Raw genomic sequence first — 17,308 nt, forward strand, 5'->3', positions numbered from 1 at the left:
AATTACAGAACATGGAATTCTGAATCATTAAAAACAACAAGCCCCCTGGTGGAGCCCCTCTTTTGGAGCCTGACAGAGCTTAGTTAATGAGGAAAAATGAAAGGATGGGAGAACTGATGTCAACAAGCTTGTCTCTCACTAAAGGCTGGGCGATATGGTAAAAATACAACCTCGTTTTGAAAAAGTTGGGACGCTGTGCAACATAATGCAAAGATATGCAAGTCATTTTAAACCCTATATTTCATTGAAAATGCTTCAAAGACAACATATCAAATGTTGAAACTGAGAAATATAAATGGGTATAAAAGAGCATCTCAGAGAGGCTGAGTCTTTCAGAAGTAAAGATGAGGAGGGGTTCACCACTCTGTGAAAGACTGCATGATCAAATCATCTATGGTACATAATCACATTTAAAAGATTCAGAGAATCTGGAGAAATCTGTGTACAGTTCAAAAGCCAGTATTCATGATGGTTTAGGAGTGCATTAGTGCACATCTGTGAAGGCACCATTCATGCTGAACAATAGATACATGTTTTTGCAACATGTGCTGCCATCCAGATGACGTCTTTTTTTAGGGAAGGCTTTGCTTATTTCAGCAGGACAATGCCAAACCACATTCTGCATGTGTTATAGCAGCATGGCTCTGTATTAAAAGAGTGCAAGCGCTAAACTGACCTTCCTGCAGTCCAGACCTGTCACCACTGAGAATATTTTGCACATTGTGAAATAAAAAAATACTGCAAAAGAGACCCTGAACTGATGAGCAGCTGAAATCCTGTATCAAACAAGAACAGGAAAACATTTCACTTTCAAAACTACAGCAATTGGTCTCCTCTGTTCTCAAAACGCAGAGTGTTGTTAAAAGAAGGGGTGATGAAACACAGTGGTAAACAGGCCCCCGTCCCAACTTTTTTGGAACATGTTGTTGGCATCAAATTCAAAATGGGCACATTTTTCAAAAAAAACAATAAAAATTTCTCAGTTTCAACATTTTTGAGATGTCTTCGTAATATTTTCATTTAAAAATATAGTTTATATGATTTGCACATTATTTTTATTTACATTCTGCATAGCGTCCCACCTTTTGTGGACATGGGGTTGTATATCTCAATGTTTTTCAGCCTTTTGGCAATAAGCGAATGAGTGAGATTAAAATATTGTTGTTCCCAGGTAGTTTCTGCAGCAAATGTTTACTGCAATGGAAATACAGTAAAACTCTATGCTCGAACAAATCAGTCTTTTTCACTAAATGAACATACATAACTTTACACCACAGTTAGTTCTGACCTTGCAATGTGATTGTCTGAGACTGAGAACCATCTCCTGATAAAAACACTCTGAATCAATATCACTCCACCAATTTAAAAAGGAACCAGCCACAGCAAAGCTTGTTATGAGCAGCAAGCCTGACAAAAAGAACTAGGACTATAACATCTTGTCCTCACAGCAAACGATGCAGGCGAGCAAAAATGACAAAACCCAAACACTCACACTGTAATCAGTAAGACTTCACCAGACACAAGTGACAGGTCGCTGTTTCCGATGCCCTGTTCCACCGTAAAGGCAACATGAACTGAAAATCGTAACACATTTTGTCGTAATTCCAAGTGAAACTAGATATTCAGGTGGGAAATCATTTGATTGGATTGTGAAAAGCAGGCATTGTGTGGTTCTGCACTTCACACCATCATCAGCTGACCTGCCTCACAGCCTCACAACCTCACAGTGCGACTTCAGAAAACTTTAAAAAACAGTGCAAAAGCTGCCAGATATTTGTTAATATATTCATAAATAATGGAAATATACTGTAAAAATAGAATGCATAGCTCAGCCCTGCTTTATCTCTCTGTAATTGTCTTACATAACTGTTTGGTTGTATAATTTATGTAACATTGGACCATATAATCTCACATTCCTTCATTGCAAATAGATCATCATCAAAAAAAAGGTCTGTAATTATTGGCACCCTTAGTAAAGATGGATACAATGTCATAAAAATATCACTGGCACACTTGGAAATTCCTATAAAGAAAACACAGCTGAAATATTTTCCATTTATATTTAAGTATTTGTGTTCAGGAACTCTTAAGCAGTTATCCATGACTTCCTGTTTTAATGGGATATAAATATGAGGTGAGACAGAGGCCAAATTCTCTATTCATTAATTAACACGAGAAAGATTAGAGAATACTCAGCTGATGTGAGACAGAAGTGTTTTGAGCTTTATAAATCAGGTATTGGATATAAATAAGGAGCTGCATGTTGAGGTGATACATATGAAGTTTCAAACAACCGGAGTTGTAGTGAGTCTGTCTGAAATGGGACTCAAGTGTATTTTTGCCTCCACACACAGTGAGGAGGATAGTTAGAGAGACAAAAATGTCTCTATGTTTACAGAAGATAGTAGCATTTTGGGGTCACTAAGTGGAAGCCAAGTCCATGCCAGTAAACTTTGGAAAGCGTGCCAGAAAAAAAGCTGCTTCTTTCATTTAACCAAAAATGAAAGCAGCTAAAGTTTGCTGGACAGTACTTGCACTGGGTTCTGTGGTCAACAAACACCGAAGATGGGTTTGGTATAAAAAGGATGATACAGAAACTCAGTCTCCACTCTTAAACATGGTGGAGGGTCTGTGATGTTTGGGCCTGTCTTGGGAATCTTGGTAGGTTGCATGGTGTCATGGAATCCATGGAGTGCCAGGAGATTTTACATGAAAATGCTGCCTCTGCCAAAAAGCTAGAACTCATGGTTGGACCTTCCAACAGGATAATGATTCAAAACATGCATCTAAATCCACACAAGTGACTACAGAATCAAGCTTCTGACATGGCCACCCCAGTCCTCTGAGCTAAACCCCATTGAAGACCTATGGGGTGAGCTGAAGAAGAGAGTCAGTGGAGGACCTGGAGAGATTCTGTATGGTGCAATCTCAGATTTCTTGGTCTGTATTCTCTCAAAAAGCATTATAGGAGACGAGTCATTGCTGTTATGTTGGCAAAGGGAAGCTGCCCAAATCGCAAATTACAGGACTGCAAATAACTGACACATGTGGTATATAATATTTTTGTTTCTCAGACTAAATTTACTTCAATAAAAAGTTAGATTTCTCTTGGTGTGAGACTGAGCTTATTAATTACAATGACATATTTATGATTTTTTTTTTTCCCTTGTTAACAAGGGTGCTAATAATTATGGAGCTGAGTTTATATTGTAACCTTTCAGTACATTGCCCAGCCTTTCTCCCTCTCTCCCACAGATGTGACGAGGATGTGAATGAGTGCGAGAGGGAGGAGTGTGAAAACGGTGGTGCGTGCGTTAACACGTTCGGCGCCTTCTACTGCAACTGCACAACTGGCTTTGAGGGCCAGTTCTGCGGGCAGCCGTCATCCCGGGACAGCTCAGACCTGCAGGCGGAGGCGCTGTCCTACGTCGGGCCGGGGGAAATCATCGGCATCGGGGTGCTGCTGTTCGTGGTGCTGGTGCTGCTCACTCTGCTGGCTGCTTTCCGCAAGAAGGTGCTGCGTAAGGACTGGGCCAGAGCTGAGGCCGTGGGCATCTCCACAGAAACGGGCTACAAGGGCACCGAGGGCATCGAGTTCAAAGCGGTGCGGGTCAGCAGCGCCGGTCTCTATGGCAGCGACGGCACTGGAGGGCCCCCGCAGGTCATGGTGCGCCCTACGGCCTACACTCTGCCCCGTTGCCAGGGAAACCCCGGAGATAAAGCGGAAGGGACCGGGGTCCTGGCCACTTTGTCCTGTCCGCCCCAGTTGAGCACCTTCGGGACGGATGGGTCGCACATCCTAGGGGTCCCTCGGAGGGGCGTGGCGGTGTGCAGCGTGGCGCCAAATCTGCCCTCATCGTTGCCAGCCCGCCCTGCAGATCGCAGCCCTATTCGCAAACCCCCCTGGGAAGAGGAAGAGGACGATGAGGATGATGAAGATGATAATGATGAAAACGATAATGCAGAGCGGGAGGCCCGGCTTCTGGACTGGGAAGATAGAGGCTATCAGGCAGATGGAGAGGAAATGGACAGGGCGCAAGGTAACAGCTTGAAAACACACGCGCACACAACACACATGTGCACTCGTCTCAGATAAAGCAGATGCTGCGATAAAACACAGAGGGTGTGTTTTTTTTTTTTTCTATGACTCACAAAAGGGCCTCTATAATTCCCCAAGGCCAATTTAGCTGCCATTTATATGCAAGGAATTACGTATATTGTTCCCCATTTTCTGAATGTTACCGCACGCTAATGTAAATAGACCGAAATTACCTTGGCGCCGACGAACGGTGACTGAAAGGCTTTATTCCAAGTGCAAGTAATAAAGGAGAGAAGGCTTTTAGCATCGAACCCCACTCCTGTATGTGACACTTAAACAGCACAGATACATTATGGACCACTAAAAGTATCGGAAATGCACCTGAATCATGTGGAGCTGGAGTGAACATACATCATAGCCTAAAGCCTGAAGTACTATTTGGGGTTAGTTTTACATAGTGAGGTTTGCGGTAATGTACTTTTTTTTTCCAGAGTGTCTGTAAAGTTCATGACCGATTTGCACGTGACAAGAAATCTGACTATAATCTACAGAATTGAGAAGGGCTACTCACTGTGCATTGCTGTCACAGCAAATGTTTCAGCGTCACTTCATTTGAATTGTCCACTTTAGTCCCCTATAGATTATCTACAGATGTTCAAGTTGTTATCAACCTGTCTGTTGAAACTCAGTTGACTCTAAACAGTGGTGGGCTTAGGGTTAGGATTTGGACCAGGGTGAGGGTTGGGTTTAGGTTTTGGGTTGAGGTTAAGGTCAGGGTTAGGTTTAGAGTTCAAGAAAATTATGGCCAATTTAGTAGATATTTAGTTGAATGTAACTTTAAAGTATCTACAAAGCATCTAAAGTGGACTGTTCATATAAAGTGTTACCAAAGTTTCATACGCAAAATGTTCAGCTGCTCACAAGTAGAAAATGTTTCATTTAATTTGCTTAACTTAAATATCTACCTAGCTGTTGCATTGTCATTAGCATAGGAATTCACAGCCAACAATCATCACTTCATAAAATCAAAATGTTCAATTGCGCAATTCAAGGGGAATTCCACTGATTTTCTCCATAATGAATCAAATTAATGACATTTTTCAAACATAAACAAAGTCATTCAAAGTGATTTATGTGAAATGCTTCTAGAGAAACTTACCAAGTCAGAATTGTTCACAATGCTTGTGATAAGAACTAGATGACTAGTGTTTAATACCTCCCTCACGTAAATAAAATACCTCCCTCACAGAAAGTTATTACACAAAATGGTTACAAATACACTTCCTGATGCCCAAGACATACTTGTATGATAGTTCTGAGATAAGCTTTTGATCTAAAACATATTTTTATTTATTCATGGTGGAGAGATACATGCAGGAGGTTGTAAGGCATAATGATTTACCCCTATTCTAACATTATCAACGTTACTTAAGGAAACTCAGAACACATGTTTAGGTTCACTCTTTCGTTTTGGATAGTAAATAAAATGCCTATATTTGTGTTGTAGACATTGAGACCCTTGGTTCCCATCACCACCGCTGTAAAGAAGTCAGTAAGTTTCTGTACAATGAATCATTTCACATTAGTAATAAATAAGCTACATGGTGGACAGTTCTAAAATCACTAAGACAACATCACACAACAACAGTATCCAAGTCCACCTTACCCCAAGACCGTGACAAGTCCTGGTCCAAATGAGGTTGAGACCAAGAAGAGATCGGGACCACTCGTTTATGGTCTTGAGGTCAAGACCGGACTCAATTACTTTAACAATACTAGTTTGTATTAGTTATTAAAGGAGTCCTAAAGACTTGGCCAGAAACTAAGTGTGCAAAGCTGCCCAAAGGTAGTCAAACAGCCAAGACTCGTTTGCAGTCTGCAGTTTAGTTTTGCACTGGTGCTATGATGCTAATGTAGCTAACAAGTAAAGGAAGCTGTACCCAGTTAGCATCATGCAAACTACATGCCTGAATCATCACAGACTTAACCAGGCAAGTCTATTTGAGTTACTTCACTCTGTGTGGTTTGAGGCGAGTGTGTGATGATTTAGTTATGCAGTTTTCACAGTATTTCACTAGTTGTTGGGGACTTCCATTGCTAGCTACATTTAGCCTTGTAGCTCCAATGAAAAGCTAAAGAACAGCTCCAGACACTAAGCATGTCTCGGCTGATCTGCTACACTGGGGATTTAAAAGGGGGGTATGTACATTTTTGGCCGAACTGTCACTTTTAGATTATTAACCGAATAATAAGCTGAGTGTTTAAACGGTTAAACGCATAACATTTAAACAAAATCAGCAGCGTTGACTAGTTTTAAACGAACGAGCTGTTGCTTTATGATTTCATATCCTATGTTCTTGTTTTGTCACTGCTTTTTACGGCAGAGAAATTGCCTTCCTCTTCAGAATTGACCAGAGGCTTGTAAATTGTTTTGCAACAAAGCAGATTATAGTAATCAAAGCCATCTGCCACGGTGCTTGTGGTGACGCTAGAAATAGTCCAAAAGAGAGTCGTTTCCGTCCATATGAAATATTGACAAGCCCTTTCCAGGTAGACAGCAGCGTGACAGGACAAGTGCCCGGGCTGAGTCGAGGCTTTTTTTAAGGTTTATTTAGCAAGGTACAAACTTTAAGGTCAGAAAATGTTTTTGAGGTGAAGCACTTTTAAGTATCAGGATCAGGGACTGGCCAAATTATAAGTGTTTAATTGCCTGTTAGTATCTTTGCTTTACACAAGATTAGAAATATAGCACAAGCTAACAGTGTCAGTAAAACATCTGTTTCTCAGCCATCTTCCTGTCTCATCCACACACTCACACAGCAAGTGTGTACACACAGTTTGTGGGCATAAAAAATATCTTCTAGTGATGCCTGCTTCAGTATTAAACCGATAGGAGTTCAGTTTGCAAATTAAAGAACCCATACCTTGGAAAACTTTTTCTCACCAAATTTTTCTCACTTTTTTTGAAATAAGAGTCTGAAAACATTTTCTATGAATGTCACCTTTGTAAGCATCTATAAACACATTCATAACATGTTATAATGCATTCATAAGACATTATAAACATGGCTATAAATATTTATAAAAATGCATTATATGTTATAGCCATGTTTATTATGCATTATGAATTGTTAACATAATACATTATAAGTACTGATCATAACAAATTATAAGAGCTCATAAGTTGTATTTGTCCGCTCTAAGTAAAGTGAAGCGTACTGTACTAAAGCCTCCTCCAGTGTTAAGAGTGAGGCTTCAAGTTGAAGTATTTACTGAAGGATTTACTGAAACACTAAAACATTCACAGTAAAGCACATTACAGGCTTCAAATGTCAGAGTTTAAACTAGAGCTGCCATCAGTGTTTTACCCAATGTGGGAAAGGTAATGTTCACCACCGTTAGCTTGGTATTTGTCTTTACTTTACGCTCTCCAAGCTGGGACTGACTTCTTTGGCACTGACATTATAACATGCTATTAACACTATTTATAATGCATTATATTAACAATTCATAATGTATAATAAACATGGCTATAAAGTGTAATTCAGTGTAATTCTTTTTTATAAATATTTATAACCATGTTTATAACGCCTTATGAATACATTCTAACATGTTATAAATGTGTTTATAGATGCTTACAAATGTGACATTCATAGAAAGTGTTTGCGAAATTTCTTCTTAAAACCCACTTATGTAAATTCTGACATTCACCAGTGTTTTCTTATTTGGGATTTGTTCTTAGGTAGAAACAGAATCTACACACGCTCATGAACACAGGCTGTGTCCCAATTCAGGGCCTGCATCCTTCGGAGGCTGCGTTTGAAGGCCGTTTGCGCGACTAGGCTGTCCCATTTCGAAGGCTCCTTCATATGCGATCGAGAAATGTGTCCTTTTTTTTTCATGGCAACGAAGGATCCACCAAGTGGATCCATCACCAGCCAGCATATCCCGAGGTTCATTGCGTGCTGGTGAGGACTCTAGAACACAGAAGTGGCAGCAGAGGAGTGAACATCGGCTGAGGAGACACTTTTAAATGGGTTTAAACTGAGTCGAATAGCTAATAATACAAATGTTAAAAAAGCCCATGTGGTCTGAAGCAAAACTTACACTAATGTGCCGGCGCCGGTGGTGAAGCATCACCAGCTCTAATAAATGAAAAAAAAAACTAAAATCAAAGTTTCTTTGAAGAACTTTAAAAGAACTTGACAGGAGTGGCGTTTCTTAAAGCAGTGGTAAGAGCAGGAACAGCGGTGCTGTGATGCAAACAGGAAATCCGCCGTAGAGCAGACGGCCTCATTTCGGTTCAGCCTTTGCGGGTCTACGCGGCCTTTAAAGGACACGCCTTCATAGACCACATCATTCAAAGGATGCAGCCCTTGAATTGGGACACAGCTATAGACTTTTTATTAGGACCTTTCTCAAGAACAAATTTAAGAAGAAACTTCGGAATATATTGGCGAATGAGGCCCATTGTCCATTCCATCTACCATATAGGTGCACTTTGTAATTGTTCATCAATGTACCCCACAGGACCACCACAAAGCAGGTATTAATTGGCTGGTGGTGACATGTTTTTAAACAACTCATTGTCACTGCTGGACTGAGATTAGTCCACCAAACAAAAATATCCAGTGAAAAACATGCTTTGGCTAGAAACTGACCACTAATGATGGACTAGACGATGATAGACACATTGCACTACATTGCGTAGCAGATGCAGATAAACTACATAGAACATTAAGCTCATAAAAGAACATAACATTAAGCTCAAGCTCATTACGTTTGGCATCAGCTTCCTAGAGGTCAGTCTGACTGCCTCTCTCGGCGTACATTTATTGCCGCATGTCATCTACAGGTTTTTGTGGTCTTGTAAGTAACACTGCTGTCTCTGATACACTCATATCAGCTCAACACACACTAACACACCACCGCCACATCATTGTACTGCAGTAATACCTGCTCTGTTGTGGTCCTGTGGGGTCTGCACCACTGAAGAACAGGGTGAAAGGTGGCTAACGAATTATACAGAGAAACAGACGGACTACAGTCTGTAGTTAAAGGACTACAAGGTGCACCTATATGGTAAGTGGAGCCGATAAAATGGACAGTCAGTGTAGAAAGAAGGAACCTAAAAATCAAACAAATAGCAAAAATGTTAAGGATGTTATTGTCTTTTGGCAAAACAAGGCTGTATGCAGAACAGGAACTTTGTAATATGTATTTTAAATTTGGTAAACACAAATGTGGTATAGATTAAAACTGTAGAATCCACACCTTTGGTGGAATTTCTCAGCTTGTTTCAATGACCTATGAGTGAGAAATAACAATAACATTATTTTGTTATTGCCCACAGCAACTTCTAAGACTGGCTTCACACAGGAACACTTTCATGGAACATTAGTGGTGATGTTATTTACATAATTGCACCTTTTTCATCATCTTTTTTTTTTTGTCGCTGCTGCTCTTTTTTCCTGTGTCTATTTACACCGATCAGTCATAACATTAGAACCACCTCCTTGTTTCTACGCTCATTGTCCATCTTATCAGCTCCACTTACTATATAGGTGCACTTTGTAGTTCTACAATTACAGACTGTAGTCCATCTGTTTCTCTGCATACTTCGGTACCCTGTTCTTCAATTGTCAGGACCCCATGGACCCTCACAGAGCAGTGCTGAGAATGATCCACCATCCAAATTATACCTTTTTTGTGGTGGTCCTGTGGGGGTCCAGTGAACTCACCACATTATTGCAGTTTTGACTAGCAGTTTAATAAACCTGCTTCACAGAGTTTGCAGCTGTTGTTGCTGAGTTTCGAATGAGTTGCGGGATGTTTTACATTATGCAAGTGCAATTTAGTTTCATGTAGGTTTCAAACAAAGAAAGTTTGAAAGTTTTGCTGTGTAAATCCAGCCTAAAGTTTAACACAGTAAGGGCTATTAGGTTTCATATACATTTATTTGTGTGGGTAACCTGTTTTCCACTCCTCTGTAGAACGCATCAGCTCTGTGGAGGAGGCCACCTGTTTTTCAGACAGCAGTACCAGCGAGGCTCACACAGATTCTGTCAGATCCGACTCCTGCGACGACAATGGTGAGGCCTGCAGGCTACATGAACTAACCACCCACCCCCTACAATGCTCACGACCCAAACCAGCTCCCACCTGCTCCAGCACTCTACCTCCATATGGGAAGCAGTAGCTCAGTGGGCGGAAAGCTCAGCCATGAACAAGAGAACATGTTCACAGTGGAACAAGGCACACTTGCCTCAAGCCATGTCAGGTTGTTTAAGGGGAATTCCACCATTTTATTATCCAAATTTCTGCATAATTTAATGGTTGAGATGACAAAGTCTCTGAAGTTGAGACAAATTCATTTAGAGTGGTCTGATGTGAAGTGGTTCACTGTAGAGAAACATACCGGCAGCAAATACAGGGTGATTCAAAAAGATTCATCTGATTTCAAAATGGTTTATTTCACTTGTAAATCATTACAGATCAATGCAGTAAACTGTAAATGGTTTAAATGAGCATAAAGTTTCTTATGTAATTGTACAAGTGCTCAGTATGAACCTCCTCCAGCTGTACAGACATCAACGCCACAGTCAAATTCATCCCATACTGGATTGAGCATGTCGGGTGTCTCTGTAGTCACGGCTCTTTCAGTGCGATTTTGGAGATCATCCAGTGTTGTGGAACCAACGACGAACGCTCTGAGCTGTTGGAGGTTCGCTGCCCACAAAAATCACGCTGCAGTTATGACGGATTCTCTCTTATTGAAGTGGAGAACGCAGAACGCTTTCTGCTCAGGGGTCGCATCTCCTCACAGACTGAAGCGAGCCATCTGCCGGTGAAAGTCTATGACCCACTCTTTCAATTGGATTGTGATTGGTTCCTAGGTGCCTCACGGTTGTAAGAATATGGCGCCTTGAAATCGGATGAATCTTTTTTGAATCACCCTGTAATTAAAAAAGCAAGTTTTTTTGTTAAATACATACAGAATTGGAGTTGAATCCAAAATTTCTGTAATCTAACAGGCTAAAATCCCCTCCTCAGTCAGAACAGATGGTTCTCTCTCTTTCTTACACATACATTAAAATTGTCCAGTGCTGTTTGTAATTTTCTGTAAACTTACAGCAAAACAAGTCATTTGCAAATGTTGCTAGTGCATGCACAGAGATTTTGGCCTTTGAACAAGTGTGGATTTACTTGTCCATAATGACCCATAAGTCCGCAGACAAGCTTAATGTCAAGCCTGGAATCCATATCGCCAATTTACATCTGTAAAGTAGCAGCTAAATGGCATAATCAATACTGTTATTAACTTACTCCTTGTTGCCAAGTGTTCAGATAAACACATTATTACACACTACACTGTACATAAACACTGTCATTTAGTGTTTTTGGAGAGCGGAGCTGGTTGAGCACATGCCAAACTCACTGTTCTCCTTCACAGCAGCCTGGTCCGTTATTTATCTCCATATGGGCTTATTTTTCATTCACATAATTTCCATCATAACGAGGAGAGTCGTGTTGATGGCCAGAGTGATCCATTTTGCATTTTCACAGCCAATCACACGGCTTTCCATTATATAAATCATGTCAACCCGCTGCGGTTCTCCATGAGGTGGCGAGCTAATTTATGAAATGTGTTCGCTTAAGAGATTTATTACTGTAATTATTTTATTTATGGAAATAGTCTGCTGACAGGATGGGTGGGTGGGCAGCTGTGTTTTCTGTGTTCGTCAGGTTTATGCAATGCTAGGGTTGACCTGTTTGTTGACTTTGTTTACTTGTTTACTTGCTGGTGGGGATTGAGAGATAGTCATCAGAAGTTTGAGTCACAGTGGCCACTTCCCCCCAGAGGGACGTGCTGGTCGATGTACTAATAAGCTCACACAGGAATCTGCAGTGCTACTCTTTTGGACACATCTGCCAAAATCATCCTATGATAACAGTTCATTCATGCACATGCCTCAAACCTATTGATAGAGAAGTAGTCCACCAGTGAAGCTTATAAGTAATGCAAAGCATATTTTAAAGGAATATTCCAGTATTTTGCAAACTAATCTCTATCTGCTGCGTCTTTTATGTATGGTCGATTACCACAGACAATGATTTTGAAGCCGTTTTGCATATTTACACCGATCAGGCATGACATTATGACCACCTCCTTGTTTCTATGCTCATTGTCCATTTTATCAGCTCCACTTACTATATAGGAGCACTTTGTAGTTCTACAGTTACAGACTGTAGTCCATCTGTTTCTCTGCATACTTTGTTAGCCCCCTTTTACCCTGTTCTTCAGTGGTCAGGACCCCCTTGGACCCTCACAGAGCAGGTCCTATTTGGGTGGTGGATCATTCTCAGCACTGCAGTAACACTGACATGGTGGTGGTGTGTTAGTGTGTGTTGCGCTGGTCTGAGTGGATCAGCCACAGCAGTGCTGCTGGAGTTTTTAAACACCTCAGTGTCACTGCTGGACTGAGAATAGTCCACCAGCAAAAATATCCAGCCAACAGCGCCCTGTGGGCAGCGTCCTGTGACCACTGATGAAGGACTAGAGGATGACCAACACATCTACACTTTACATCTACAAGGTGGACTGACAAGGTAGGAGTGTCTAATAGAGTGGACAGTGAGTGGACACAGTGTTTAAAAACTCTAGTGTCAGTGTTACTGCAGTGCTGAGAATGATCCACCACCCAAATAGTACCTGCTCTGTGAGGGTCCATGGGGGTCCTGACCACTACAAAGTGCACCTATATAGTAAGTGGAACAGATAAAATGGACAATGAGTGTAGAAACAAGGAGGTGGTCATAATATTATGCCCAATCAGTGTAAATAAAAGCTGAAAACCTGTTTGCTCAAAACTAATTTAAACAGAAGTCATAGAGTTGCTGAATTTTGTGAATAATGTCTGAAATACATGACCTGAGAGAATGTCCAACCAAAACTGCTCTTATGAAATTTACTCCAACACTAGGGCAGCACAATAAAAAAAGTAGTCCCTTCCACAAGGTTATCCAGTGTCTATGCACAAATAGGCCTATGAAAACTCCACCTACATCACTAGGCTGGTAATATATTACTATAGATACTCCTCTCTAGAAAAAGAGTCTCATCTCTGAAAGAATTAATTGAACAGATTAACAGCTTAATCTCTTAAACCCTATATGACCTGCCACAAATATTACATAATCGACTAATCACAATTATTTGAGACGGTCGCAATTATTTAAGATGACCACAGTAATTTTCCACAGTTGTTAGCCTTTAATGTCACAGGTCTTAAAAAAACTTCAGATTTTTACACCTTTAGACTGTTTGTTAGTATTATCTTTAGAGGGCAGTGGTCAGTAATGTTTTTGTTCAATACCAGGGGTTGCAACTCAGGTGTTAAGAAGAGCCATTTTGTCATTTCAACAAAAATCCAACCATCTTGGGAGCCACATTTTATGTCCATTTTAACGTCTTGGCTGTAAATATGTCTCAGTATGTGCTAAAGTACTAGTATAGGCTAAAAATATAATACAAACAAAAACACAGACTTGGCTCTGCTTTAAGCTTTAGCTCAGCTATAGCTACTTCTCTCACATCTCCAGCAGGAAACTTTTCCACAAACGTTGAATAGTTTCTTGTAAGATGTCTCTCAACGTTAGATTTTTACGAGGCTGAAGTCACTTCTCATTCCCCAGCTTCTTGTTTGAATTTTCCCGTTCCACCTTAAATGTTGCCTGAGGCTCCAGAATGTAACTGCGGTACCATTTAAGGTAGAACGGGAAAGTTCGAATGAGAAACTGACTTCATCTTCACTTCAGTGTTTGACAGTTTCTTGTTGCAGGTCAAACATCTTAAATCTTTCTCTTTGCCTTTTAGTTAGCTGCTGGCGAGACTGTTGTCTGTGTTGCTATGTGACCAGCAGACTGCGCACTTTATTTTACTGCAACAGAGGATTATTTTATTTTTACCTAAAAATCTAATTCTGCTGTGGAGCTGCAACAGGGCAGTAAAAGAGCCGCATGATGCCGACCTCTGGTTAACACCTTTAGAGAGCAACTGTGAAAGATGTTTGTGTATCTCAACTCGAGCTGTATCTGTTGCCAGTTGGGAGCTTGTATTGACAGCTAGGAAGTAAAATAGCTCATCAGTCAGTTTGACCTCTTTAGGCTTGTACTTTATAGTTGCATACAGTGAGCAAATAAAATTGTTAATTACAATGAATTACATGCCAGTTAATCAGCTACAATTTCATGACTGTGACTTGCCTACTTTGTCTTTTATTACATCCTAAGGACTATTTTTCAAATATTTCATAGATAGCAATGCAAACCTTCAGAGTTATTCTTAAGTTACAGAATTGAGAAATGCAAGTCTGTCTGGTTGGGCACAAGAGGTTAATTTCCAAATATCTTTGACTGACGATTTCATGAAAGTGTCCAAAATGTATGATTTGAATTAGGGATGCAAATTTTCAAAATTCAGATTACGGATCATACATGGAGTAGCAGAAAGTAACACAGTGGAAATGCTCGGTACACACATGGAATGGCGATACTTCGCAAAGTAACTAAAATTGGTATATAAGTTTGCGCTTTAGCTAACAAACACATGAAATGAGGAACAGGTGTGGGTGATTAGAAGTCAGGCAATCTTGAACAGGGATAGGTGGATTTCTGGGAGTCCTGTGTCACATCCTGCAGTGAGGGATTCTGGGAAACGTAGTCCTGAGTGGCAGGGTTGGCTATAGGCTCAGCCAGGTCTGAAGAATGCGTGACACTGATAACCGACCGTTATTAGTGGGAGATTAATCGTTGACCGACAAACCTAAAATTATGGACACCACCTATCAAATACAACATTACTCCATTTATATGAACAAGGCTTTTGGCTTTCTTGATTGACAGCCTAATGCAACAGATATGATAGTAACATAATGTAGTCTACTTATTTACGTCCACCACATATTGTTAGCCTACATTAACGAACATGTAGCCAGACCAGGGCAAGCTCAAAATTCATATGCAGTGTGTGAACCAGTGTTTCCCAACTGTGGTCCTTGAGGCACACTGCCCTGCACAACTTTGTTTTGCCTGCTTCCACATTTCAACTCAGTAAGGGCTCGTTAATGAGCTGATTAGTTGGATCAGGTGTGTTGGGAGCAGGGGAGACACTAAAATGTGCAGGACAGTGTGGGTCCAGTACTCAGGTTGGCCAACACAGGTTTGAGCAACTATCATAAAGTTGGTAGCTGACAGACTTTTTTTTTGTCATTGCTAAACACATTTGTAGGCTAAAGCTCAAGGCTAAATGTGGCTAAATATCCTGATTGCTGTAAACTACCTTTAGGGCAGTATAGTCTATGTTATATCTCTTTGACAATGGCTCTAATGCTTTGGTTTAAACTAAGTGGACTAGAGGAGTCGACTCTAAAGACTCCGGCAGTAAGAGCTGAGAGTCAGAGTCTCACTAAGTAGCACTACCAGAACAAGTTGCTCCCTCATGCATGCAACTCTAAAATGGTCCTCAAGTTGAAAGAAAAACCCACCTTTTCAAATGTCGGTTGTTTAACGGAAATAATATAAACCTTTTTAAGCATTGATTGAACATTTATGTTTTTGTCGGTTAACAGTTGATCAGTTAATCATTATCATAAACTCTCAGAAATAAAGGTAGTAAACTGTCACTGGGTCACTGGGGCAGTGCCCCTCTTATCACTGGGGTGGTTCCCTCAAGGGTCCATCTCAGTACCTTTAGTCAGGGAACATAACTGAACCATAATCCACTGAAATTATATGTTCTAAGCTGTACTGACTCCACACACCCCGTCTCGCCTCCAGGCTTTTATTTTACTGTTCTGATTTAAATCATTCGGTTATGAAAAGGTACAAATACGAACTTTTCAGCTGGAAAAACGTATTTAAGGTTCACAATCAGACCTTAAAACCACTGATGTACCTTTTGAGGCAACATTTACATTGTTTTTAACCTTGATGAACAAAAAACGTACCTGCACAGAACCTTTATTGTCCCAAATTCGCAAAAATGTTTATTGATGAAATTCAGTAGCTGCCCAGTGGCTTCTATGTTTAGTATGTGTTTTAGTGTAAAGGTTTTCTGTTCTTTTCTAAGCACAAGGAAACGCCTCAAAATGATTGTCTGGGTCAATTGACTGCACGCTACAGATATGGCAGATAGAGCTTAGGCTGAAAAACACTGGAGTTTTCCTTTAACTGCTTTCACTAAGACACTGTCTATGCTCTAATCAGAGCACTGTTAACTACGGTTCAGTTAAGGATCGGAAGGAATTTAAGGCTGTGATGTGCTCTGCTGAATTTCTTCACTGAGCCGTTAAAACGTCGTGCTCATTAGCACTGGTGCTCGTCCCAAAAACCGCCAGCCTACAGCACAGAGCACAAGCATACCCCCACTCAGACACCCACATAATACAATTAGTGTCTTAGTCATAGCGAACTAATTATGCCATTCACCTAATAAAGATGGCTTAAGTGTATGAGCTTTCCCAGGGACAACTGGAGGATTAGTGATAACACAGCTTTTGAGAAAAAAAGAGAAGAAGGCAGTCAGAGAGGGCCAGAATGGGTCAAAACAGTAATTACGCTCTTTGATTTGGCGCATGGCATTATCCTCTCAAAATATGATTGCCGCCATGACTCAGCGTGGAAACTGCGTTCACGTAAAACAAAACAGTCGAACAGATTTGAAGCACTTCTTAATTTTCCACTTGTTTTATTTGTTTAAACGGGTTTCATAACATCGGTGTGTTACGGACAGACGGCTGGTTTCCTGTGAATCACAATGGAAAGGTCAACTCGGCTGTTTGACAAATACACTCAAGTGTAATAATTCAGCCCTTTGTTGCCTGACGCTGTGCCATCCTTTGCTTTGCCCTCAAATTAGCCTCCATCGTGACGGTCATCCGGCTGGTCAACGACGCAGTGGACAGCATCGAAAATGAAGGTATGACGCGGGCTGCATTGTGAAGGCGCTGACTTCATTCTAAAGGGAGGGCAAAACACCTGCTGTGCCTGAAAGCTACTTTCAAACTCCTGACGTTGTCCTCAAGGATATGTTTTTGGCAGTGTGCCTATAATGTGAACTGACTGCACTCTGTAGGTGCCACAAAGAATTCTTCGCGTGATGCCGTAAAAGAACAGCTTTTGGTTTTCCATTTCGAAAAAGAGGTGTGTTTAGAGAACATTCAGATAATGTAGTCAGGACAAAGTTTATTTGTAGAGCACTTTTTTGTA

At 40.8% G+C, this 17,308-nt stretch overlaps 1 protein-coding gene across 1 annotated transcript in view; it reads left to right on the forward strand.

The window, feature by feature from the left end:
- LOC118824364 (protocadherin Fat 3) overlaps nt 1-17,308 on the forward strand; it is a 131,530-nt gene that overhangs the window by 106,497 nt on the left and 7,725 nt on the right. Inside the window, exons 26-28 of the mRNA XM_036594455.1 lie at nt 3,256-4,040; nt 10,033-10,131; nt 16,959-17,018. Of these exons, the coding sequence (XP_036450348.1) occupies nt 3,256-4,040; nt 10,033-10,131; nt 16,959-17,018 (944 nt within the window). The remainder of the gene's footprint in view (nt 1-3,255; nt 4,041-10,032; nt 10,132-16,958; nt 17,019-17,308) is intronic.

Source organism: Colossoma macropomum, unplaced genomic scaffold (genome assembly GCF_904425465.1).
Source record: "Colossoma macropomum unplaced genomic scaffold, Colossoma_macropomum, whole genome shotgun sequence".
NCBI classification, from domain to species: Eukaryota; Metazoa; Chordata; class Actinopteri; order Characiformes; family Serrasalmidae; genus Colossoma; species Colossoma macropomum.